This window comes from Ambystoma mexicanum, chromosome 4p (genome assembly GCF_040938575.1).
Source record: "Ambystoma mexicanum isolate Mex_15411 chromosome 4p, UKY_AmexF1_1, whole genome shotgun sequence".
In the NCBI taxonomy this organism is placed as follows: Eukaryota; Metazoa; Chordata; class Amphibia; order Caudata; family Ambystomatidae; genus Ambystoma; species Ambystoma mexicanum.
Genome location: NC_090927.1, coordinates 787,592,214 through 787,620,126, shown reverse-complemented (window position 1 = coordinate 787,620,126; position 27,913 = coordinate 787,592,214). Strand labels below are relative to the sequence as shown.

At 42.5% G+C, this 27,913-nt stretch overlaps 1 protein-coding gene across 3 annotated transcripts in view; it reads left to right on the top strand.

The window, feature by feature from the left end:
* CEP162 (centrosomal protein 162) overlaps positions 1 to 27,913 on the top strand; it is a 2,248,134-nt gene that overhangs the window by 1,434,769 nt on the left and 785,452 nt on the right. For all 3 annotated transcript variants that reach the window (XM_069606335.1, XM_069606333.1, XM_069606334.1), the window contains one exon: positions 24,901 to 25,006. In XM_069606335.1, coding sequence (XP_069462436.1) covers positions 24,901 to 25,006 — 106 coding nt within the window. The remainder of the gene's footprint in view (positions 1 to 24,900; positions 25,007 to 27,913) is intronic.

Below are 27,913 nucleotides of genomic sequence, written 5' to 3'. Positions count from 1 at the left end.
CAGGGCACAGTCTCCCACGAGTGGGAACTGGCTCAGGAAGTCCTTCAGGAGATCGTCGCCCTTTGGGGAACCCCTCAAGTTGATCTGTTTGCCACCAGTACCAACAGAAAGATCGATCTGTTTTGTTCAAGGGAATTTCCCCCGAGAGGAGCTCTAGGTGACGCGTTCGTAGTGGACTGGGAGTTTCCACTCCTGTACGCGTTTCCACCAGTCCCTGTCATTCCTCAAATGATCAGAAGGTTGAGAAGATTCCAGAGAACCATGATCCTAATTGCCCCAGACTGGGCCAGGAGAACGTGGTACCCGGACCTTCTGGACATGTCCATCTGCCCTCCAATTCGTCTTCCACTCAAGGAGTATCTTCTCTCACAGAAGGAAGGTCAGGTTCTCCATCCAGACATCAGAACCCTCAACCTTCACGCCTGGCTTCTGAAAGGTTGAGATACAAGGATTGGGACCTCCCTGATGACGTCATGGTGCTTTCGGCCAGAAGGCCAGCAACAAAGTCTTTATAACGCTGCCGTTGGAACAAGTTTTGCAGCTGGTGTAGAGAAGAGAATATCGACCCCTTTTCATGTGGTACACCGACGGTGTTATCCTTTCTACTCTACTTGGCAAATTCAGGCCTTCAAGTTGGTACTATCAAGGGCTATCTTGCAGCGCTATCGATCTTCAAGCGCACTGCGGAGGAACCTTTGTATTTCAAATTACCCTTAGTAATACAATTTCTAAACGGATTAACTAATGTTTACCCTCCAAGACTTTTCCAGGTTCCTTTATGGGACTTAAATTTAGTCTTAGATTTCCTGATGGGTACTCCTTTCGAACCACTCCACTCTTGTTCGCTAAGATTTTTCACCCTTAAAACTGTCTTATTAGTGGCTTTAACATCTGCTAGAAGGGTGAGCGAATTACAAGCTCTATCTTGTAAACCCACTCATACAATTTTTCATAAAGACAAGGTTGTCCTACAGGTGAAGCCTAATTTCCTCCCAAAGGTGGTTTCTGAATTCCACATCACTCAGAAAATTACTTTACCTTCTTTCTATCCGCCTCCCCATCCGGGGAAAGAGGAAGAAAGGCTACATAGGCTGGACCCAAGGTGGGCTTTAAGCTTTTACATCAGCAGACTTGCAAGGATTAGGCAATCAGACCAACTGTTCGTGGGTTACTCAGGGCAAAAGTTGGGACTACCGATAACAAAACAAACCATTTCCAGATGGATTATTTTGGCCATCCTGGAATGTTACAAACATTCCCCGATTCCCCGATTCCGCCCCTTTGTGCCTTAGGGCACAGCCGACCCCGGATTCGGTCGTCTCAGCGGCGGCCAAGAAGAAAGCGGCGGGGGCGACGACTTCAACTTCAACCTCCCCACCTGACGGCGGGGGAAAGAAACTGGACTCCATGGGACGACGAGTCATCTCGTCTGCGGCGACGACAATTAAGGCGGCCAACGCCCTGGCTATTGTGGCCCGCTACGACAGGGAGTTGTGGTACAAGATCGCTCCCCTGCTGGACTTCCTACCGGACGACAAGAGGGCGGAGGCCCTGGAGATCCTGCAGGAAGGTGAGGTGGCGTCAGACCATGCCATAACGGTGGCCACGGACATCGCTGACACTGGGTTCTGCCAGTTGGGCAACAGTGTTTGCCTGCGACGGCGGGCATGGCTCAAGGCAACAGATTTCCGCCAGGACGTGCAAACCAGAGTTTTGGACATGCCCTTCAACGGGAACAACCTGTTTGGAAAAACAGTGGATGAGTCACTTCAGGCCATCAAGGCCGACACGGAGACAGCCGCCTTTTCGGAACTCTGGAGGCAAGCAAGGTGCCTCCAAAGGATTCGGCGGTGGCTCCTCTACGTACCGCCAGGCAGCCCGATAGTATACACTAGAGATGCAGAGGAAGTACTGTATACTGACTAAACGTATCATGCATTTCTATTGGGGTAATGGTGACATCTGTAATCCATCTAAGCGCCTCTCGAGTACAAATTTTCATCTCTTCACTGACAGGGGGAGATGGCGCAGATGGAACAAGAGGGGGGGTTGGCAACTGAGGTGGAGGAGCAATGGGAAGAGGGTCAGTACTACATTGAGGACGTTCATTTCTTTGTTCATTCAAGATTTTGTTTATTAGCTCATCTGATGTATGCTAATCTTGTGGATATATTTTTTGTACGCCTATTTGAAAGGCCCTGTCCATTCTTCTTAGATCCTCTGTCACTTTAAGCTCATCAAGTTCTAGTGCTTTCTCTGTTTGATTTGTGTCTACGTGCATGTTTCTCCCTACTTCTCAAACGGAGATTAGCTTCCTTTCTCCAGTCTCTCACGGCATCGAATGCCGCTGGGCGTGCTTTCTTTTTTAGCAATACTGATTCTAGGTGTTCTATATGTGCTAATTCAAAAGTCCCTTCATTCGGCCACTGCAAGTCTGATACATGTCTGGTTTGCTTATGCCAAATTGCGTTCAACATTATTGCCCCTATTCCATACTTCACATACATTTCAAACACTGGCGACCCTACGGGTGGCGCAACCTGGCCAGTTTCCAAAGATTGTCTACCGCAGTGGAAAAATCCCACTAGACAGGAAGACAATTTCCCAGGCATAATTGATCTTTACTTGTATCTTACCTTGGGCGTTTGATCATGCAAGAGCAACACTCAAGCAATATCAGGGCACTTAAGAATCGGGGCACGACTCACCTGATCAATCAGTTCGTCACTCAAGACGCAATTCGTCCGTATACAGACGCAACCAAGAATCGTTGTGACTGTGTATATGGCTCAATCTGCCTCGTTTCGGTACCCTTGCCTCGATGCTTTCTGGATACTACTCGTCGATCAGGGATCGGCTGTGTACAGATCTGCAAAGGAGTTTCATCACTTTTACAGGGGCGCCCCGAACACCTCTCGATCCCGGCTCTCCTCGATTCGTTTTCGCCTTCTTCCAACTTAATGTATGCGATGGAGCAAAAGGGGGAGGGTCCCTATTCGGGCACTATTTTTTGCTAGGCCCTAAAGACCCTCCGCATATGGAAACCAAGGCACAATCACCATATACTAGTGATACGACAGACACGAGGTTTGATTTTCCAAGTACTATTGTTTATTGCAAAAATATGCTCAGTCGGCCGACTGGGGTCTAACGTTTCACAACGTGCGTCACCCAGACCTCGTGAGACGCGAGAGAGCGAGCATCATTGAAACAGTTACATATATACAAAAAGCAAGCCTTCCGGGCACCTCAGAACTGCCCATAATGTATCTTCTTGAGCTAGGGTTCGGTGATTGACAATTATGACAAATATGACACATATGACAAGTTTCTTATACTTAGCAACAGTTGCAGACATAGTTCTTTGTTATACAGAACATAAAGCACTTATTCAGCGAGGATATCATGTTCGCGAGAGAGACACATTCCAAAGCACGTTATCTACTAGTTTCTATTCGTGAACTAGGGGTCCGCCTGTTCTAGGAAGGATCCGCGAAAAAGGATCGCTAAAAAGTATAATTCATGCTTTAACTGCCTATTGCTACAGCTTTAGCGAGACATGCCGGCACCTGGGCCGCTGATTAAATGCCGTTTCTGCTTGCTTTGAAGGACTCAGTGAGGGAGGAAAACAATGTATTTCTGTACTGTTTGGCATTCCGTTCTGGGCTGATCTTTCAACATGCAAGCTGTGGCCTTGCACCGTGTATGAGCTTTCAGAGTATAATACGTTTTGCAAAGCACTTTGACAGAAGGGGAAAAAAGCAAATGGCGGATGTTACACAAGATGGACGCCCTATGGTTATACTGGCGATTCTGTTTTTCCGATGTAGGTCATACGATGCGATTGGTTCTCAGCCAAGATAATATACCATCTATTCTTGGTTACAGTCTTTTCTGGACTTACAGAAGGCATAATCCCATTTCCATTTCGAAAACTAACTCATTTGATTAGAGTAGGGAAGGTTAGGAAGATCCAGAGGGAGTTTGGAAAGATAAGGCAATATGCCTTTATGTTAACATCACAGTGTCTTTAGCCTTTTAGCATACCGAGGGTAAAACAGTCTACTAACCAGGAGGCTAAGCATGACTGGGTTAGGGAGGATATGCTTTTAGATGATACAGTGGCTGTGTAGTTATGGGTAAATTGCTAATCCCATAGGAAGAGCACTTTTTGGGCGGCTTATAACTTCGCTCTTGTTGGACGAATCCTCACCAAACTTATATGGGGGGGTCCCAACATTTCTTTTTTTCCCATAGACTGAATGGAGAAAAAACTTTGCTCATGTCTACAGCCCAAACCGCTGGAAGGATTTTCACCAAATTTGCAGCATGAGCGGCGGCTTGGTCCCGAAAGCGTGCTTTTGTAAATTTGGTGAAAATCTGCCCAGTAGTTTTTTATAAAAAGACCAAAAAGTAGGTCAGAAAAAATTAGTGACCTCTATGTCCGCTCCGCGGACACACTTCTCTGTTCGCTCCGCGGACAGGACACCGATTGGCTAATCGGCTTGCGTCATGTCCGCGGACATGCGACGTGTTCACTGATTGGTTGGAATGAAGCGTGAGGTGCGTCGTATTGTTTTGATGCGCCCGCCATCTTGGATCTGCGGACAGCGCGGCGACAAATGGGGGAGAAATACAACTTTGGCAAGTGTGTTGGTGTGTAAGAGTGCTTGGGGAGGGTGGGGGAGTAAGAGAGGGGTCAGATGCTGTATTTGTTTTGGTGGCAGGCACCACTGATGTGTTTATTATGTCCGTGGTCACTGCGGCTGTCCGCAGACATAAAAAATGCAATGCGGTAGCCCATATAGCCAGTTAAAATGTTTGATTTTATGGGTGTGATATGCTGCAATGGTTTACGGCCTTCGGCAATGCACCCAAGACTCTAGGCCCTGGCCACAACCACTGCAGCATATCACACCCATAGATCACACCCATAGAATCGAATATCTATCAAATATTTGCAAATCTACAGTTTGTGTACTGTTTGATTTGTGTAGTTTGTATGTGAAGTTTTGGCTACGTCATGTCATTAAGATTGTAGAGTTTGGTAACGAGCACTGCAGTATAACATATCCATGGAAGTAAACATTTTGGATTTTGGTGTATGGTTAGATGTTTGCTTCAATGGTTGTGTTATGGAGCAGTAGTAATGAGTTGTATTTATTATAATGTACTTACTGTTTGATTTTTTGTGATTTGATATATTTTTTTCATGACGTGGGTAACTGGAGCAGATAAATTCTTTTTCAATTTCTGTGATAAAAGAAAAGATCATGTTAGTGTAGGTAGTTTATAAAGACTTATTACATTGAATAAAGACATTTCTGCTTTATTTCAACCCTCATATTTAGTAGTTTACAAACCAGTGTACTGTGCAATTTTCTCAGTTTCTCTGTTTGTAGCTTAAGTCATTGGGTCTGTGGGAAAAAAATCCATGTTGGATAAAAAAAAACTTTTTTTGCTATGGTACAGTACATTTCTTTCTTTGTTTTCAGTGTTTACTTGTTTCGGGCTAATTTTCTATCTGTTGGCTTGTTGCAGATTGTTAGATACCTGTTGTCGAATTGTAATCGGTTATAGTTTTTTATTCATATTCTCAAGTTGCTAATCTATCTGTTGGGTTGTTGCAGATTCTTGGGCAGTTAGATACATGTTGGTGTATTCTAACTGTTTATTTCTTTTTGTAATTTAATTTTATTGATTTATCTGTTTGGTTGTTGCAATATCTTGGGGCAGTTAGATACTTGGTGGCGTATTTTAACTGTTTATAGTTTTCTAATTGAAGTTTTATTAATGTTTATGCATAGATTAGTTATTAAATTTTGGTTTTAAGGATATTAAATAAGCGTTTATAAGATTTGCTGGTAATCTTTGCTGTACTATCATTACATTCGAACCATCCACAATTCTTTTTTATATATGCAGTGTAGTGACCTGCATTGGTTGTGGCTCCTGCATGGTAGATTATACCTATTGTTGTGAAGGTTTTCTTACCAAGTGATACTTGACCATGTATGAATCCAGTCAGCTTGCAGTTGTTTTTGGTACCATGTGCATTGTAACGTAAAAGCATTAGTATTACGTATTTACTATGTGTTTGTATTTGTAAGGTGGAGCGATTATCTGAATTGCAGGTAGTACATAATCTGCCATGGTTTGCATTTTGTACAAGTTGCTGAAATGGAATGGATTCACAGTTGGGTATGGATACATACACAAAACATTCATTAGGAATTTGTTCCTGTGCCATATTGTTGCACAGAGTGCATGTATGTTTCCACATGTATGAAATCTGGAAGATTTCATTTATAGCCATGGTTTTGTTTTCCAGTATTTGTAGTAAGTATATTAGAAATTCTTGTGGATCTTCTTGTGAGTTTATAGTGAATTTCACCATTCCAGCAAAGTAGTCCAATTCTTGTCTTATTCCATGAACACTATATGTGTTGTCAGGATTGTTGCTTGCATTTCTATGAAGGACTAACATTTGCAAACACAATTGGTCTGTACTGTGTAAGTAAATGTCAACAATTGGTGGCAATTGAAATAAAATATTTATTGCTACATTTGCCTAGCAATTTACACCAGTTATATTTGAAAATTTGAATGGACCAGATAGTTCTGTGTCCAAGTCATTTATTCGGAGTGTGTGTTGCTTCTTTGAAGAAGTACCTGAGTTACTTTGAGTAGTACATTCTTCTTTGGTTGTAGTAATTGATGCAGTATTTGCTTCTTTTATTCTCTTTGGAGGATTTTCAGTGATATCCTGTTGCATTTCTGTTTGAAGTAGTTTTCTTTTACAACGTTTTGCTTTTTGTGGAACAGGATAGATTTTTAGATGGGGGTGTATAGTGAACATAGTCTATTGTATTCTAAAATGCAAGGAATATCAGCGTTTACTTTACTTGCATCAAAGTTGATTAGAAATAGACCGTCAAGTGTAAATAAGCGTGATAGTGCTACGTAGCTCATGTCTCCTTTAAAGACTGTGTTCCCAATATCTATCAGTGCTTGATCTTGGGTAAGACCTTGTGATTTATGAATGGTGACTGCATATGCTAGAGTTAGAGAAAATTGTTCTCTGCGTACGTACATGTCTTTGAAAAGAAGGAATCGAGCTGTTGAGCGTCCTACTTCTGATAGTTTGTCAAAGAGAATATTGACAAACTGAATGTTGTTGTCATGTGGGTATGTTTGAAAGCCAACAACTGTACCAAGTGCTCCATTAACTAGTCCTTGCTCCACTTCAAGGTTACGTTTAAGCATTACTCTACACTTTAAAGATAATTTTAATATTTTCTCCAAACCAGCTGTGTTGGAGATAGTTTTCTAAGGTATTTAGTCTTGTTGTGGCTTGTTGACATATGGGTAGTGCCATACCATGTACGTCCAGTTTGTCTGTGGAGCAAATTTCAATTATTGGTTGCATTTCTTTTTTCAACATTGTTTCATTGAATTTGGAACAGCTTGCGGGAGTTGGCATCAAGAACATACAATTGACATTTTTGTGTGCTAATTGTTCCATGACATCAGTAGCACATGAGTTATGGCCATAAAGTGCATGGATGTGCCGGGTTTTTAATATTGCTTGTGCTTCTTGAGATAGTACACCAACTCTAATACTTTTTAAAATGTTGGCGTAGGTGAGGTCTGTTAATTCTCTGTATTGAAATGTTGCCAAAGGTTAACATTTCCTATGCTGCCAACAGTTTTAAGGCAGAGTTTGTGTCCAAAGGTTTTAAAAATAGGTTCACCTTTCACTGGTGTCAATTGAAGAAGATCTCCGAAAACAATAATGTGTTTTCCTCCAAAGAGCTCTTCGTAGTTTGTTTTGAGTACTTATTGTAATCTGAGGTGAATCAAAGCCAACATTATGTTGAAGACCATGCTCACTTCATCTATTAGTAGCTCCATTGCAGCTTCTGTAGAAAGTTTGCAATATTCTAATTTGTTTTGGTGTTCTAGTGGAAGGAGCAGTAATCGGTGTAAAGTGACACCGCCTATGTTGTAGGCAGCAAAACCTGTGGGGGCAGTTCCAACAGCTGACAGTTTGTTGTTTATCAATTGTTGAAGGAACTTGCTGATGATTTTGATTAAGAATGTTTTGCCTGAAACAGCTTCACCACTGACATATAGTAGTATAGGTTTGTAATTTTGGCAGGTACATTCTTTATTTTCATGTTGTACACCATGTGCAATTTCTTTTGTTACTTCTTGAAAAATGGTACGCTGCTCTTTGTTCAGTTTTGATTGTATTACAGTTAAGTCTTCTGTATCTTCATACTGACACATGGTGTTTTCTACTTCTGTCATAGCTAATTCTGCCTCATTTGCTATTAGTGGCTGTCCCAGTGGTTCTTGGCTTCCTGTTACAGAAGGCTGACTACTGTTGGGAGTGTCCTAATCTAGTTGGGCCTGGAGTTTCTTCGTGTTGCCGTTCATTGTGCAACATTGTTTTGTACTGTATAAAGTTTACATGGGTTAAAGTGCTTTCATTTGCTTTGAAAGCGTCTTCATAGGAGTCATAGATATCTAGTATCTCTTCTTCTTTTCTCCATGGTTTAAAAAGTTGTAGCAGGGACATGTAATATAGGTCTTTATGTTGAGGAGTTTTTAATGACAATTTGGCATGATTAATTAAGCTTCGTTTGGTAAGTTTCACTAAGCTGCCTTCACAATTTGTCACTCTGTATCTACATTTATTTTCATCGGGTTTTATATTATTTATGTATGTGTAGTTTTGGGCTATGTATTAGACACATGGTTTCCAAAGTGGTACTCCTGTTTGGGTAGTATGCATCTAGCAAATTGTTTTTCAAAATGTCTTGGCTGTTGGGATCCTTTTTGGCTATTGTTTCTATGTTGTCGTATGATTTGAGAACTCTTTTTCTAGATTTAGCTGGACCAAGACTTAGCCATACTAAATTTTCAGATTTTCCATAAAAAGCAGTACCGGTTAAACGATCTGCAGCTTCATAGCAGCCACATTCTCTATGAGAGAGCATTTTTATGCCTAAGCTGTACAATTTCTGAGACAGTGTTTTGTCCAATGATAGGTCATTCCAGAGGTCTTGAAGGTCTGCTTTTTCTGCTTTGGTTAAGTAGGTTGTAATATACCGTGAAACTGCAGTGGAATTGTCTGCAATGTACTGCACATCTATGTTTGCATTCCATAAGAGGGCAATGATTGCATTGTAATCATTGATATATTTTGCTTCTTCTGTTCTTTTTATATAATATGTGTTCTTAGGTGATTTACCTTTAACACTATGTCTTACTGAAGACATGAAGTTGTTCAGTTCACCTGTTTCTGTTACTGGTCTAGGGAAACCAAAGCAGCATTTGATGTAGCATTTCCCTTTGTTTTGTATTTGCGACAACAATATTTCCCACATTTGTGTCTTTGAAATTGTACAATTTGTGCATGAAGATCAGTATGTGTTGCTTTTGATGGAATTTCACAAGTGACATATTTTTCAATAAGCTGTAAAACAGTGGCATCACTGTCTTGACCAAATTAAGGAGCATCTTTAATCCATAAAAGCATGTGGATATGTGGTGCTCCTCTGGCTTGATATTCTTTTCTCCAAAAGAAGTGTTGCACTTCTCTGAGGGGAGGAACAGTTTTATTACAAATAAAGTGTAGCACAGCAATGAAGCGATGATGGAAATATCTTGAAAGAATAACAGGATCTAGTGAGCAAAGTTCTCCAGGTGTTAGTATATCTATGTTTGTTTTGTTTTTGTTTGATATGCGTAAGAAATCATGTAAATCTTCCCATGCATATTCTGCACATCTTCATATAACAAACCAAGTGGGTGGGCCAAGTTTTCTTATCATACAACGTACATCTCCGTGACATCGGAACCAGTACTCTTTAGTACCACACATGTTTGCTAACAGATTTGTAATGCTTGATTGTAAAACCTCATCTTTTTCTTGCACTTTTTGTAGTAATTGCCTAGCTGACATATTTATAAAGTGGGTACCTGATTTCAAAGTGTGTGCAACTCCGTAACCTAGAGTTGCTAATTCACTTTCAAAGAGTAGGTGGAATATGTATTCCCAGATTTAGACAAAATGTGGATCTTCAGAATACATTTGTATCGAGCGGTATTCTGATGCTGTTATCTGAATGGGTCTATCATCGTACCTTCCTCCTTTCCCAGTAGGAAAGAGTAGAGGAAAAGCATGTGCTTCTATACTTTTTTCCCAGATGCTGATTGGTGATCCTTTGGTTTGTCACATTTGGTACGTTTCTAGTGCATCATCTATGGTGTCATTAAAGTGTAATGGATGAATTATATAATGGGCTAAAATATTGGATACTGTAGCAGGATCTAGAAGTTCAAATTGACCAGTTTCCGGTGACTCTTGAATTATTTCAATGGTTTCTCTCAAGTTTGCTTCAATATTCATTTCTTTGTAGTATTCATTATTGTCTTTTAGATATTGCAAGGCTTCTTTCACTTTATGTAAGTTTACGAGTTGTTACCAAATTTGTTTGTCTTTTGTAGGTACACCATTTACTAAGACAAATAAAGATTGCTCTATTGGACTTTGCACTCCCAGAGTGTGCACATTTTCTTTCAGATCTAATGGTAAATAAACTACTTAGCCACAAATGCCTTTCACTAATTCAGAGGGAGGTAATTTTTCTGTTTTTGGTTGAAGGCGCATTATTGCTTGAAATTAGTGCACTGTTTGAATTATGATGCTCTCATATAAATGGAGTTGTTGCAGGGGTTTTGATAGTGGGAATAATTCCAAGTTATTTGTGATAGCACGTGAAGGAGTTTGGTTGCTGTCAAGTTTTGTAGTGCAGTAACGGCAAAGTATTAAGGGGTCAGTTATTTCATATTTGTTTTCTGCTATAAGGTAGAGAGCTAATTCAAACCATTTGGAATCTTCATTGTCTTCTATTTTGTATGTTACGTCTACAGTTTTTGTGTTACTTTTATAAAAAGTTCTGCAGCAACACACACACACATGGTTTGGTACTTCAGCGGATGTACTTTTAAATTTTAGTATTTCTTTTTTGTATGTGTGTAGGAGAAGGTTGCCATCTGTACAATTGGTGCTAGTCTGTTGTGAAGCTATTGCATTTTGTAAGTGGCTTTCACTTCCAAAATATTTTCTCTGGATATGCTCTATTTCTTCAAGTAGGTCTTTGGCTGTACCATGTATAAGATTGTTATTTAAATTGGCTAGTGCTAATGCAGGACTTTTAGCATAGTACAGTTTATAGACTAGATTTCTTATAGTTGAATGATGTGTTGATATAATTTTGATATGATGGAAGGTGCGTTTGCAAATAGGTCCTGAAATGCAGGCTAATGAATGTCCTTGTAGTCCTGTGTATTTGCACACTGGACAGGTATCCCTATTTTGATTTTGTCTTTGCCTTTCACATACTGATTGAGGAATTGGCGTAAAGATTTGAAAGATTTTTTGGCAATGTTACACATTGACGTGCATGGCCATTTGTATACTGGACATTCTGGTTCAGTCGAATGGAGAGGTGATACTGAGTTTTCTGGGGTTATTTTTGTAAGCAGTATTTCTTGTTGTATTATGGTATTATTAAGTTTTTCATACCCTCGTCCACTGCTATGTATGGCAATTGTGTTTGTTTGCTTTTGTTTGTATGCTTCTTCATTGAAATATGGTTCTATGCTCATGGTGTGACTCCATTCATCTCCACAGATATTTAAGAAGTTATTTTTATTGACATTCTGTTCATGAGAATTCTTTTTTGTAATTTAGTAGTTAGTTTTGTTAGTGGTTTCATTCTGTTTACCACTAAAATAAATAACTTCCTTTTAAGAAGGATTGCACTGTCTATCAAAGCTTCTAAGATTAATTTTCTACAGTAGGTTTTAAGGGTTGTGCATGATTTGTCTCCTGTTTTTATAAGATTATGAAGGACTCTGTGGCGGAACATTTTTGCAAACATTTTTTTTTTTGGTATGGTTACTTGCCGCTACATCAAGATTTATAGGAGCAGTGTTAGCAGTAGTGGTAGCTGAATTCTTGTTTATCACTTTCTATTACATTTTGATAGAGGCGGCAAAGTTTCTGTACTGGAAGCTTGTTTTGTTTCGCTTGATGACTGTATTAGCTGTTTTTGTACAAATTCTGCTAGAGATCGATGCTTATTTTGGACACTTTTATTTTCATTTGCTCTACTTCTGCGTTGCTTTTTGGTAGGCCTTCTTTGGGGTCTGTTGGAAAAAAAAAAGAAGGTGTGGGTTGCAATGTATGTGTGCTGTGTGCATGAGTGTCTGAGTATTATGGTAAGGATGCATGTGGTGGTGTGATTGTGCTTTGGGCAGCTACAACTAGTTGGGAAGGATATTCTTCTATTTGTGTGTTACTATACTGGGGTTCAGATGACAGTAGAATGTAAGCTAGTGGTGAGGAGATGCACTAATACTAAATCTAATGGTATAGAATTAAAACAGTTCTTTGTTCTGTAATACTAACATTGTAGGGGCTGAGTTATGTCATTTGTGTGCCGAAAAACGGGGATTTGTGTGCCATTCTACCTGCTAATCCCTGTTTAATAAATGGGGATTTGTGGGCAGAATGGTGCACAAATCTCAGTTTTTCGGTGCACAAATTCCATGAATCAACCCCACAGTGTGTTTGAGTAACAGTAAGAATATTATGGTAGTATTGTACTTACTCTTGTTGTATGGAATGAGCAGGTTTCTTCTGAGTTGTTGTTCGTACTTCAGATGCTGCTGCATTTCAGGAGAGTGGTCTTCACTGCAATTGTAAAAGAAATAAGTTAGTAATTTTGTGCGTTTATAGCACTTATGTTAATTTCGATGTTGATTTTTATGTTTTTATAGTAGTATTCTTGTTTGATATCTGAACATAGTGTGTGCATGCAGTTTCCTTTGACTGTTCGCATGCAGTTTCCTTTGACTATGTGCAGCCTTTATATTTTACTTTGCTTTGCAAATGAGTAGACAACTAAGTGTATGAAACTCACTTGGTTTTTTAAGGCTGTGTAATTGAATGTTAGAAGAAAGAAGAAATAATGATATACTTATTTTGTAATTTTTATTAGGGAAATGGCAGAAACTGTATAGAAAAGCATGCAATGTATGCATTTGTGAAGGTGTGGGTAACAAATCAGAAGGATGTGATTTACAGGCAGTGGTGTTATTGCAGCTGGGAGCTTTTCAAGGATAGTGTTTATCTGTGTGACTGTATGAAGATGCATGACCTTATCCTGGCTGTGTGTAATTTTATAATACACTACTAAGTATTTTTCTACAATAATACTGTTATTTCTCCCATCTTCTAATATTATAATTTTTAAGATAGCTGTGTGTGTAAAAACATGTTTTGATAGCAGAAAGGTTTGGAAGTGACAGTTGATTATAGCAGATGGGAAAAATGACAGTAAGTTCATTTTATAGGTTATACAGGTTAAGTGGCAGTTACTCTGTTTATGTGTATTCATAAGAGTTGTACATGTACTGTGCAGAAAATATGCATACCTGTAGTTTGTATTCATGCATGTGGATATGCATGAAGCTGCAAGTAGAAATCTTGGAGACTTGTACATTAGTTTTTGTAGTAGGTGCTATCCAATGATATGAGACTTGTACTCAGTGTGATCAACAGTACATTTGAAGTGCTGAACTTTGATGATGGAGTTATGTAGAGGTCTTGGATGTGATTGGTGGAGGGTTGTCTGACTGCTTAGCTGTATCCAATGAGGGAATGGCACAGAGAGTGATGTCAAAAGGGTAGAAGGGCTGTCTAAGAGTTACGCGGTCCGCGGACCCGGCGGCCGTCCGCAGATAGGGCGTGCCACATCCGGGGTTTTCCAGAAAACCCAGCATGGATAGGGGACTGTAGGGATCAGCCAATCGGATGTTGAGGTTGTGGATTTGTGTTGAAAGAGACTGTGTGTAGTGAAGATGTCAGAGGTGGAGAAAGTCAGGGTGTTGGTGCTTGGAGATATGTTTGTGCATGGTTTACAGCAGTATGCTCATTGCAGGCATGTGACAAACAATTTGATGTTAAAGGAGTGGAGGTGGTGTGGAGCACTGTGCCTGATTGCAAGGTACAGGGAATTATACAAGTTTGTGAAGCTATGGGCAGGATGAACAGTCCCCATGTGGTAGTTTTGCACTATGGTGCTTTCCATTTGTGCTATGTCAGTGCCCCTACTTTGCTGGCAGATTTGGAACACTTGGTTCAAGCAGTAATGAACATCCTTCCAAATGCCAGTATTTTTTTCTGGATTAGTAGCTAGGGCAATATGGGACAATAGTTCTGTTTTTTGTCCTCCACAAAACATTGCTAGGTGTGCAATAAACCGAGGCATGTGTGCTTTCATGCTTAGAGCTGGTATTTTCTTCTGTAATAATGAGAATATTGATTCCAGTAATGCTGTTTATTTTAAAGAAGATGGCATTTCCTTATCTTTTATGGGAAATGACATTCTGTTTTGGAATGTAAGGGTTGCTTTGGAGAAGGTTATATGAAGATTTTAGGAGTAATGTAAGAAACAAAAACCAAAACAAAAATACAAAATAAAAGGTGTCTGTCAAGCATCTGCAACAAAAACCCCCAAAAAAGGCTCTTTTCAGAGCCAACCTCAAAGGGGAAATGCGGTGCACTATTTAAATTTACATTCACCATGCTCAGATTTTCGATATGTCCGCGGACATGGCGGTAGTCCACGGACAGCGGGTATTACATGCAGGGATTTTGGAATGGAGAGGCATGCAAATGAGAATGAGCAGAGCAAGGGATTGGTCCATAAAGTTTACTGGGTGTGTTGTGTAAGGAGAGAGTTTGTCAGAAAGTCTTTTTCCTGAGAGAAGAACAGATAGCTATGGCTGTGTGTTTCAGAAAACAGATTATCTGGATTTTGGGAGACTCATGGATACATTGGTTAGAGGTGCATGCAGAACGCTGTGGAGTAGCTGTAGATCTTGGATTCCCTCATGTGGAAGTGCACTGGCATGGAGTGTGTGGAATGAAGTGGCTGGACTTGGTACCTCTCTGTGCTACTTTGGAGACAGAGCATCATCCAGACATAATTATAATTAATTGTGGAGGGAACAGTTTAAGACATGCGTCTGGAATTTCATTGCAATTTGCAATGAATGAAGGACTTGGGAAGGTCATGGACATGTTTCCAAATTCCCAAGTAATTTTTTCTCGTATTCCGCAAAGACAAATGTGGCTGCGTTCTTCTTCATTTGGTCCACAAATGGAGAAAAGGAAGCGCAATGTCAATAAGGCTGTTTGTGCCTTTCTAAGAGATGCTGGCATGTCCTCTTTTCACAATGAAAATATTATGTTTCGTAGCACATACATTTTTCGCAGAGATGGAGTCCATCTTACTTATGCTGGCAATCCGATTTTTCTGAGAAATGTACAAAATGCATTGCAACCTTTTTTGGAATTACAGCCATCCATTTTGCAGTAGTTGTTGACCATTTCAAGTTTTTCAAACACAAAAAAAACACCACCAAAAAGCTCTTTTCAGTGCCACCACTTCCTCCCATAGAAAAGCGCAATGGTTATAATAAGGAAGCACCCCAAAATTTAGATGTCTGCAAACTGTCCGCGGACTTCTAAATAATGCACAGGGCCCTGCTCCATTTATTTGCCACTTCTATTTTTAAACTGTTAAAGGCGGCTCTGAAATGAGCCTTTGTTTGGGGGTGGGGTTGTTGTTTTATATATTTTTTGGTTTTTTACACACGACGCACTAGGAGAGGAGGGGAAAGGAGGGTAACGAAGGGACACCAACCACGACGATAAGAAAGGGCAGGTGGAGAGAGGAAGATGTAGGGTGGGCCTTACTCAGGTAGATAGCAGGTCTTCTGGTGTCCCTTACCACAGTCTCGAAAGCACTTCGAAGATTCTCCCCCCTGCAGAGTACTGCATCGCAGTACATACACAATATTGTGACCCTCGAAAGGTAAGGGTGAACAGCATTGTGAATGGCCCGTGAGGCAGCTGGAGGGATGCGCTCTCCTACAGGAGTGTCTCGTGTGGTGAGAGGAGCTGAAACTGGGCATGTGGTAGAGGAACTCAACCTACTACGTTGATCACAAGGTACAACCTTGCGAATGGCCCCACCATGGAACAACCTTAGGTGTTGCTTCATGGATGTTGTGCCAAAGCTGTACGAACCAGGTCTCCCACGACTCAGCACCATTTTGCACTGGTTGCAGGTGACGCATGTGCTTTTGGTACCTTACCACGAATGGTAAACAACCGCCACACCCAAGACTCACGGCGAGTGCTGGTCGTAGGGACTGCCTCATCCTCTTCATCCTCCTCTACATCCTCATGCCTGTTCCCCTCTGCAGGCCCTTGGGGAGGTGGTGGTTGTGGAGGGGTTGGGGGCGGTGCTGAGGCAGATGTAGCAACAGCAGCCATGGATGCCATCAGGGTTGATGTGAAAATCTCAGTAAGAGCAGCAAAGGCAAGCAAAAGTCAATCTGCAATAGCCAGAAGCACAATGAAGATGAGCTCTGGGGTGTGGCCTTTTATAGGGGTGCAGGGGCGCACTCCGCGGACAGCCATGCGGTCCGCGGACAGTTCGAGCACTCCAAAAAGGCTCACAAAGTTCCAAAAAGTATGTAGAAAGCCAGGGTCATTGTCTGGCACATGTGCACTGGTGAACTTTTACTATAAAATACTTTGGATTGTCTGAAAAAGTACTTTCAAAATGTTCGGGGACCCGGACAGTGTCCGCAAATCAGGATACACGCTCAGCGTGGGTGCGGTCACATGATGATGTCATGAACACGTCCGCGAAGGGAACGGGTGTCTGCAGGACACCAAATGCACCGGGACGGTTGTGCGCATGTGCGCGGGTGTTCTATGGACAGTGGTCGGGTCCTCAAACTAATTAAAAGTGCGACACAAGTGAGACGGACAGTTACGGACAGGCGCGATGTTCGTAGGGCTTATGGGTGTGGTGCGCATGTGCATAGATGTTCTACAGACAGTACGGGCAGGTAAAGTGTCCTTAGAACACCCCCATTTTGGTTAATTATGGACATCCCGGACACCGCGCGTGTTCTAAGAACAGTTCCATCTTGCTTGCTCCTCCTCCCTTTTTCTGTCCCAGGCGCTCTGCAAGGCGTTGGCCACACACTTTACCACTACAACTCTGGACATCCTGGGCACCCTTGCTACCCTCCCACAACATTGGCTCTCTTGCCCCCGCACTTACGGAGCTCTGCAACCACTCTTTTCCCACTGGATATTTCCCATTTTCCCTCAAGCACTCCCTACGGTGCCCCCTCCTGTGCCCCCTCCTGAAGCAACCTTGAGCAGACCCTTTCTGTCCAGCCAACTACTGCCCTATTTCTATCACTACCTTCCTCGGGAAAATGCTGGAGAAGCTGGCCTTTCCACAACTTACCTCACACACCGAACTTGGTCGTCTCCACGACCATCCAGAGGCACGGAAACTGCTCTTCGGAAAACCTGTCAAGAACTGCTTGCATCTCTAGACTGTAACTCTTCAGCTGTCCTCATCCTACTCAATCTCTCCTCTGCCTTCGATACGGTTAACCATTCCATCCTCATAAAACGACTCCATGATACCCTTGGTATCTCGGGGAAGGCACTGGACTGGCTTCCTCCTTCCTAACTGACTGTTCGTCCAAAGTCATTTTGTGCACCTTCTCCTCACCTACGCTCTTCGCCACCTGTGGTGTTCCCCAGGGATCAAACCTCCCATCCTGGCTCTTCAACACTTAACTTGCTCAGTTAGCGCTCCTCATTTCCTCCTTCTCCACCAACTTCCAGTGCTAAGCAGTTGACACACAACTCTTTTTCAAACTCCCTGCTGGCACTCTTGCATCTTCCATCATCCCTGACTGCCTATCTGCGATCCAGTCCTGGTGTACTTCCAACGATCTCTGCCTCAATGCCAGCAAGACTGAGATAATTCCCATTGGAACCTCTGCTCCCTCTTTTTTTCCCCCTTACTCTGGCCATCCTCGATGGGCTCTCCCCCTGCTCCTTCTTCTGAAGCCAAAATCCTTGGGGTCATCTTGGAATCCTCTCTTTCCTTCCTCCCTCATACTCGGGACATTGCCAAGAAGTCCCACTTTCAACTCTTCCTTCTCAAAGGAATTCTCTCTTTTTTCACTTTCCCCCAGAAACTCATTGTTACATGAGCCCTGGTTCATTCTAGGCTTGACTACTGCAATAGCCTTCTCCTGAATCTGCCTTCTTCCATTTTACAACCCCTCCAGCTACTCCAGAATAGGGCAGCAAGACTTATCCCTGGCCTTAAGCCCAGGGACTGCATCTATCCTGCCCTTAAAAACTCTTCACTGGGTCCCGGTTGTGGCACAGATTAAATTAAAATCCCTCTGCATCATCCACAAGGCTGTCTGGGGCCTGGGACCACACTATCTGCAACTTTCTCTTACTAAATACACTCCCTCTAGACCTCTGCTGTCCTCTGGCACCAACTCTCTGTGTGTAAAGCTTTTTGCTAAACAGAGGGCCTGTGGTCGATCACTTTCTTTAGCTGGCTCCCTCTTATGGAACAACCTCCCCCTCCCTCTCCATCTTGAGCAGGACTTCTTCAAATTCCGGAAGCACCTCAAGACTTTCCTCTTCAGCTCCTCCTTCCCTTCGTCCCTCCTCTGCTAATCTCACAGTCGCTGTGATTGGTGGCCAGGGGCCTTATGTATCCCTCTGGGACCTGGCCTCCCATACCCAATCGCCCCAGCCTCTGTCTACCTCTCAGCACTTGCCTCAGCGCCCACCAGCCTCAATCCTGTAGGCCTACACTTTCTACCCAATGCAGCCCCAGGCCACATAGCCTTAACTTACTATGCACTTCATCTGCTGCTCATCCACGAGCACGGACATTACAGCACTTACCCTCACCCCCCACTTCCCCTCTTCTCGCTGCATTTGCACGTTCTGAATACTCACAAGGCATAGTAGGTTTGTCTTTATCTTCCACTGCCTTCATTGTTCTCCCATCCCATGTTCCCTCCCTGTTGTCCTGTGGGCACTTTGAAACAGAATTGACTTACTGCATAAGCGCTTAATAAAAGCACAATAAATAAATACTAACCGTGGACCTCAGAGGATATTATGTTCCTATGGAATACACAGCGTAACACACAAGTACAATTCTTTGTCTACAGTAGGTCCTGGCCCTATTCATACTCGGGACTATGAAATAGCCCTGAGAGGATATGGAAGTGCTGTGAATAAAACCCTAAAATAAAATAATCTCTGCCCGCAATGCATGTATAAGCAAACTCATGTTCGTATCAAGTTTATAAATCAGGTCAGAGGTGACCTTATTTATTTATTTCTATAGCGCCTGCAGCACGCAAGCATCGGGGTGCTTACACAAACATGGGGAAACAAACATAAAAACAAGACAAGAAATAACTCAGAGTGCCACTTAAAATTTCACAGGTTTTATTAAAATGACATCACTAGGTATAAAGACTGTTCTTCTGAATACGGTTGAAATTGTGCAATGCCGAGATAGGCAGGTTGTTTGCTCAAAGCAGCAGCTTGAAAAAGGGTTTGGAAAGTGGTGATATGGCCATCCTTCCACTCTTGCCTCCCTTGGGATTCCTGCTCCAGCCCAGTCCTGCCATAACCCCCTTTTAGCGCTACATCCCCTTACTGTCTACCATTGCTTTGAACTAAAGATGTCTCCCTGAAACGATGGCTCGCTAACTACCTCCGGATCCTTCTAATTGGCTGTACACTACCAATGGTTAGTACTAATGGGTGGTGTATATGTGCCATTTGACTATCATGCCCTCTATCTCCTTACTTCTCTCTTCCTCCCCCTACTCTCCTTCTCCATCCACCCACCTCTACTCCCCACTTCCCTCTCGTATCTCCAATGTTCCTCTCTCTCTCTCTGTCCTACCTCCTATCTCCACCCTATGAGGTTACTACCTTCCTTTCTATTATTTATTTATTTATTTATTTGTAATGCGTCGGTAACTCGCAAGTTTCGGGGCGCAGAAACATGGACACAAGGACTAACAGAAATGGGACGAGACAGTTCCTAGAAATGAAAGGTTTAGGGGTTCAGGAGTGGCGAGGTCAGTTAAAGAGATACGTTTTCACTAATTTACGAAGCGTAAGTAGTTAGGTTCTTTCCTTGTGTGGACTGGCAGATTGTTCCAGATACCTGCTGTGATAACTGGGAAAGATTTTCCAAGTCCAGATTTACGTTTATGAGGCATTACTGCGATCCTACTTTGATCTGAGGATCTTAAGGCGCGGCTTGGGGCATAGGGACGTATTTTCGATTTTAGATAGCCTGGTGCCTTCCCGTGGATGCATCTGTGGGCTATTGTAAGAGCCTTGAAGTGAGTTCTGCTCTCAATTTTGAGCCAGTGTAATTCCTTCCTGGCTGTACTGATGTGGTCTGATTTGGATTTGCCTTTGATTATCCTGACTGCGTTATTTTGGATAATCTGGAATGCCTGTATGCTTTTTTTGTTGGCTCCTAGCATAAGTGCATTCCCATAGTCTAACCGAGAGAGGATGGTTGCTCTAGCCACTGTGGCACAGTTGTTCTCTGATAGATACGGTCTAATAGCTCTGAGGAGTCTCAAGTAATAGTTGCATGTTTTTTTTTTATGTATTGAGTCTGGGCTTCCGCTCCTAAGGATGCTTCCATCATCATACCCAGGGTTTTTACTTTCTCAATTACTTTAATGTTGACGTCTTTGATCTTGAAGTTTGTGTAGTCGTGTGGCAATGTGTTTCTGGCTTGGGTGGATCCGAAAACCATTAGCTCGGTTTTGCTGCTGTTCAAACACATCCAATTGGAATCCATCCAAAGTTCTATGATGTTATATATTCTGTTTAGATGGTCATTGTCAGTTTTATGGTCCCCGCTAAGTTCCAATACCAGCTGCGTATCATCTGCATAGTTGGTAAAGAATATATCTGCATGATCTAAAATGTAGCATAAGTATCTGATGTAGAGATTGAACAACAATGGGGACATGCTGGCTCCCTGGGGAACCCCGCAGAGGATCTCCCTTTCCATGGAGAGTTTGTCTCCCCAATGGACTCGAGATGTCCTGCCTTTTAAAAAAAGACATTATCCATGTTTTTGCCTCTTGTGAGCAGTTGGCCGTTTTGCCCAGGGCCACTTTGAGTAGATTATGGTCCAGTAGATCAAAGGCGGTACTGAGGTCTAACAGGATGAGAAGTCCCGTTTTTCCCTTATCTAAGATGCTGAGCATCTTTGTTTGTAAGTCCAGCATAGCTGATTCTGTGCTATGAGATGGTCTGAACCCAGATTGTTGTGGGTGGAGTGCGTCAGAGGCCTCGATGTGTGCCTGAAGTTGTGCGGTGGCTACTTTATCCATGATCTTAAGCAGGAAGTTACAGTTGGTTATTGGCCTGAGGTTGCTTGGGTCTCTAGGATCCAACTAAACAGAAGAATGTACCCTTGCTAATATTTCTTTTCATATTTTTTCTTTGAAAGTTAATTATTATTTTTATGAGGTTTCCCGATTGCGGAAATCCTGAGGTGAGGTCAGCCGCTGTTCTCATGTGTCCACCCAAGTAGTGAAATTGCTCTGTTTCATAGGACAAATATTACAGTGATGCTTCCAGTGTTTGAGAAATAGGTAATAGATAACCAATATAATTTTAGGAAGAACAAAAGACAATCACTTCCTACTTCCAAGAAGAAGGTCAAAATCATATATTTTTAGAAAAACACAACACATAACCGGAATTCAACAAGGTTATAATCTCAACCAAGGGTAGAACAAAATATAAGTACATCCACATGGTACATTGAGAAGACAAAGTTTTTTGGGGGGAAAGATTACAGTATACATAGGTATTTTAACACAATTATATTCACAGAACAAAAACAAGAAACACAAAGAAAATTGGGTTTAGTTCATTTCGTTTCACTAAAATGACTGAATCATAGAGTAGAGTGCAAAAAGGACATGTGCATGATACTGGTTCAATAGATAGACAATATCATTGCCCAAACTGTGGATTCTGTTCAGTGGTAGTCCCTTTTTGTCCCTTTTTGTAATTGTTCATTTCAAGCAATTAATGCTGCAGGGTCTTTGATACAAGATATCTTTTTTATCTCTAGGATCCAAGCCAGGTTTTTTTATTAGTGGGGTAACTGTGACTTTTTTATGGCCTGGGGGACTAGTTGGTCCCTAAAGGAAATGTTGACGATCTTAGCAAGTGTGGGGGCAAAGATGTCTGGGTTTTCTAAAATTATTTTGGCGGGTAGGATGTTCTCTGCGCATGAGGTAGGTTTCAGTTTGATTACTCTCCCCTCTACTACCACTCTACTATCTTTGCACTACTGCTACCCTCCCTCTTCTGCACTGTTACTACTCTGCCCACGCTACCACTGCTGCTACTTTCGCTGCTACTGCTCTCACCTCTCTAAACTTCCCTCTGTTCACTTCCATACTTGGAGTCCTCGCCTCCACCCTTTGATGTTACTCCTCTTTCCTACCGCTACCACTCCCTCTGCACTACTCCTGCTCTTCCTCTCTACTGTCCTCTCTTTTGCACTACTACTCTCTAATATAGTGCCCTGCTCCCCCCTCCACTTCACTCCCTCTCACTACTCTCGCCCTCCCCGCTTCTGTCCTAAACCCTGGTCTTTGCACCCCAATATTCTACTGGCCTCACTCTCCCCTAACACTCACTACCTCTCACACTAACAACTTCTACCCCACTATTCTACTCCTATATCTCACATTACCTCTCTCTGTCTCTCACAACTTCTATACACCCCCGCCCAACTTCCTGCACTAGACTATACTATATACACCTCTCTCTCACAATTACCTCACCTTTGCTAAGCTCTGCCACCGACTCTCCAACACTGTGCTACTTCGTCCGTCCTCTGCATGGTCTCTTGGTCCACCTCCTCCTCCTACAATGACCTCACCCGGACAACCCTACACTCTTTCTTTCTTTCTGTCTGCCTTTATATTGTAGGGCTGGTGGTTCGGTGCCTTTCTCAACCCTGCATTGGCTGTAGCACTGTCCTGACTATCTCCACCATTCAGTGCCTTTCTTTTCCTCAGGGCCCAGTTGGGAGGCTTTAAAAAAAAACTCTAAGCCGCTCCCTTTAAGCAGCATGGTTTTTATGACAGTCTCTGATGTTCCTCTGTCATGCAGTGTGGCTGAACATTTTTTTATGTTTTTGTGGTGACTTTGCTGATTTCATGGGGTGCTGGTGGCTGCTGGAATGTGGTGAAGGTTCCTGGGTCGCCTTGGTTGTCGCAGTTCTTTTCTCTCTCTTGTTTGGATCCAGTCTGGGATTTCTTTGTCACTCGCAGGTGGATTCTGGAAGATGCGGTTCTGCAAAAGAAAAAGTGACCAGCAACTGTCTTGGAAGACATTGGGAGAGTGGTAAGAGGGATGGGAGTTGTAGAAATTGGGGATCCCCCACCCCCATTTCCCACCTCACAGATCTGTGGCAAGACTGGTTTTGAATTTTGTTTTAGGGATCCTCCTGCTTCAGGTTAAGAAGGGTCCCTCCCCCCGGTCCTCCCTTCATAGGGTCATGATCCTGACCTGTCACATTGCCATTGCAACATCATCTCTTGCAGCATATTGCTTTAAACTAGAAGAAGTAACTCCACTTCTCCCAAAAGTGTAAACCATAGAGGTTATAAACTCTCACAATGGGAAGGTTTCTTTACAAGGATTTGCAGCTACTTTAACAAAATGCTGCAACGTCAGACTTGTTTTTCTGCAGAAAAACTTGATTGGCAGAAAAGTCCAATCAGTCAGTGAGTGACATATCAACACCAGTATGTTTTTAGTGGGACTACCAAAGAAATTCTGCAAGACTACAGAAATATTAAAATGCAGAGACTAGATTTGTGACTGGACTGCCACTCGCTCATCCATTGGCTTATGGTGTTGACAAGGATAAAATCCATGAAAGCTTCTTTTATCATAAAACCACCCTGGTCAGTTGCCAATTCAATATAGCGTTCTCCAGCTTTGGATCTTTCATAGATTCACATGCTCGCACCCCTCCACCCCCTACCGTCCTAGCTCCTGCTCCAGCTTGGGAACTCAACGTTGTCCTCTCAGAGCTAATGGGCCCTACTTGACTTTTCATCAGTATAAGGTGGTCCTTCGCAACCCTTCCTTCATGGCGAAGGTTCCTTCTTCCTCCACCTTAATGAACCCATGATTCTGCTAGTCTCCTGCAGAACCATCCTTGCATTCCCTGGATGTGGCCCGAGCCCTCAAGTACTGTGTGGTTCGCACTAAGGAAACTAAGGAATTATGCAAGTCATCACAATTGTTAGTAGCCTTCGGATAGGGGCCGGAGGGAAAGTTGCATGTGAATCTATGAAAGATAATGCTGGAGAACAGGAGTTACTGGTAAGTAATATTCCTTATTATGTTGTCCACAACACAGTAAGCACTAAGATGGGCCTCATAACGTAGGTTTGTATTGCAATTACACTTTCTCAGTATAGATCCCCAGCTTGTAGGTTGACTTGTCAGTCCTTGGTCAGAGAAAGACACTGAGTGCCTCTTATAGAATATCAAAATGTACCTCTTCTAATAATTGTTGATGATACTTGTTGAACAATACTGGTGTGTGCAAGTACTTGGTTGACTTATCGGTTCTAGTGCTCTATTAATAACCACCTCTCAAGACATTTAAAAATAACAATTACTTACTGCTTTGTCATTCAGTTTGTTATAGTAATAATTTCTAGGCTGTGGACTACAATTTGGGTTGCATTGTTGAACATGTGTTTCATTTTTATTGCGTTGGTAATGAATGTAGAGTCTTGAGAAGGTCCTTGCAAAATGTTCAGTCTTCAATCCTTCCTTTTTTGGTTTGGTGTCTCTTGGCGCAGAGAGCAGAAAGCAAACCTGCATTTAAAGCAGAACACGGAACATGGGTCTGAAAAAATCAAAACTCACAGTTTTACAGAGTTGATGTCAGAACTGCGAACAGCACAGGTAGAGTAAAATGTGTTTTATACCTGTTGTTTAATTCTCTAAAAATTAGCAATATGTCTGGTAAAATTGTTATAAAGTTCATTAGTGATGGTCTCGCTTCAAGATTAATGTTGGGGTCCTGTATCAATTAAATGGATTCTAGCTGATGTACTGAACTGAATTGTAAATATTGATTGGATGGACCCATAAGAATACCAGCTCTCCTCGAGGTGAGCCATTTTGAGGATTATAGGGTTTGGATTCCGAAATGCCATCCCTGCTCCTGTGTAGTACTGTACACATTTCTTAGTAAGACCTGTTCCGCAGCAACAGCTCAATGCTGCTTTTTGATTTTGAAATGACTGAGTATAGAAACTGTATTTTGATTGCTTGAATAGGGCTGATGTGACTGATGATAACATTATATGTAGAGTAAAAATAAATGAAATGTAAAGTTGTCTTATTTAACACACCCCTGCCATTTTGGCAGCCTCATTGTGTGTGCCAGCATTCGTTTCCCAGACGGAATGCACACTGCAAGGCCACAAGGGTGGTTAAGAGCTCTCTGTGAAAAGCGATCCCACGAGAAGGAGGGCACAAGCCTCTGGCCTTTCACGTCCCAGCTGTAAGTAATAGCACTCAGATGCCCCCATCCCAAGACCCCCAGCATTCCAAGGTATACCAGTCAGTCCCAGACCACCGACCATAAAACGGGTAAAACCCCCAATCGATCAAGAAATATCAGAAAGCAGGGACCAGTTGCCTTCAGCATAGGTCACGTGATTGGTGCTACGAGGTGCTGGAATGGGTAAAACTGCATAGCCAAAACAAGGGTTGTGAGCTTTGGACGGGCGCCGACATGTCTGGAATCGAGCTGTTGTCGGTTAGATGCAATGACCTCGAAAGTATCCTCTTAGCCCTTGTCTGCAGTACGAGGTGCACATCAGGTTGGAGATAGAGCCTGCATTGTTTTTCCTTCACATAATCACAATTTAATTGTAGCTCCATACCTGATGATGCCCATGTGGAAGAAGAGGCTGGGACCAATGGCCTGGCATTCCTTATGGAGCAGGTAGCCTATGTAAAGGGTCTCAACCAACCAGCCATGTGGATTTGTACATTATGTAATTTACATCACTGAGGACACTCTCTGCCTTCTTAAAGTCAAAAAATTGTCATAGGCACCCCTCTGCCAGAACGAACACGGCTAAATGAACGGTTCTTTGGGAAAGTACCCACTCGAGAGTCCGCAGCCACACTTTAGCTCACTGTACCTTTCACAGAAGGGAAATATTCATTTGCATATCAGTCTTTGTACCGCCCACATGGACAGTCCAGCACCGAAATGCTATGGCAATTCTCTTCTGAACAAGAGTACCAACAGCAACCACAGACATGAGTTTCAGCCTTGTTGGGCCTCATCAGTGAGGTGGAGCTGTGCCTCTCTGAGCACATTGAGCAAGGGATAATGTTTGATTGCCTTCATAAAGTGTTGCTTGTCTGACAGCAGGGCACTGTGCTGTTGTATCTTTGTTTTTGTGGAAATAAACCTTGTTCTCCTTGCAAGAGGTGTGCATGGCCTTTTTCCCTAGTGGGTTGCATTTTTTCTGTTGTGAGCTTTAAGGGTTTTCTCTACACACTTGGGCATCTTTGTTATCCAGATGGATGATCCCAAGATCTAATAAATTACACTGCTTGCAAGGTCAGGTTAGCTCTGGCAGGGTGAGTATAAGTGAGAGCGAACTGTGTGAAAATTGGCATAGCCCAGTCAAGGTTAATGTGGTATTGGTAAGCACAAAGTTGCCTTGTGCAAGGTTGTCTCTGTGAGTAGTATATTTCGGTTGGAAATTTACAAGTGTGTCAATTAGTTGTAGAGAGAGGAAGTTTGGGATTAGTGAGGATTCATGTTATGACTGAATAGTTAGGTTTCCGGTCTGTAGTTGGTCCGTGAGTGGGATTTTTAGTCAAGTTATTCTCCATTGAGAAGCCAAGTTTTTACCATTCTGAGTTCCACTCTAAGGCAGGGGCAGGTGAGGCCAATCTGACTGACGACTGTGATCTCCTGAGTGTGATTGAGGTCTCGTGTGCAGAGTAAAGCATTTGTTATTGAACTTAACTTGAAGCGATTATTTCTCAGTTGATTTGTGCTTTTCCAAGATTATTGTTCCTGTCTATCATCACAGATGGTCATTTTGAATCCAAGTCTGTGCTGTTCATCTGTTTTGTAAGATATCCAAAGTTGTCTGCCTTTGGGTGGTGTCTTTCGCAGGTTATTAAAGGGAATGTTTTGCTCTATGGTGTCTGCTTGTTATGTTTGGTCCGATATGCTTCCAGTTGGTTCTGTTTTGAGGTTTTTGTTCTAGTACACTGGATGCAGCCTTTGAATAGGAGGTGTTGATGGATTGTATGAAGACTGGAAGTGCTTCCAATATTCTCCATGACATTTCAATTTGAAAATTGACACTGCTACTATAGCCCTATTTCTAAAGCAGAGCACCTTGGTTGGCTTGTACCAACCACCACAGCATAATACGGCCATGCACCCAAGGATGTGGCCCCTGGCCACAACCACCACAGCATAATTAAACCATACATAACAAGGGCATACAATACTTTTTGGAATAACACAACTCACCCTGAACCTCCCCCTCCCAATTCAAATGACGTCTGCAGACATCAAAATGAACCGTAAACCCTATTTTTCACCTTTGAAAACATCCCCATATCATCATTCCACTCTTCTACCCTGACCAAGCCCTCTTTCAAGTCACCAAATGATCCCAAATGTGTTTTTCAAGCTGTCCGCCCAAGACTCTGTCCACGGACCACTGCCGTGTCCGCGGACTGCCGCGCACCCATATGCTCTTTTTCCACTTATACAAAGAGCCCCATATCATCTTTTTTCCACTCCCCCACCCTTTCCAGCCC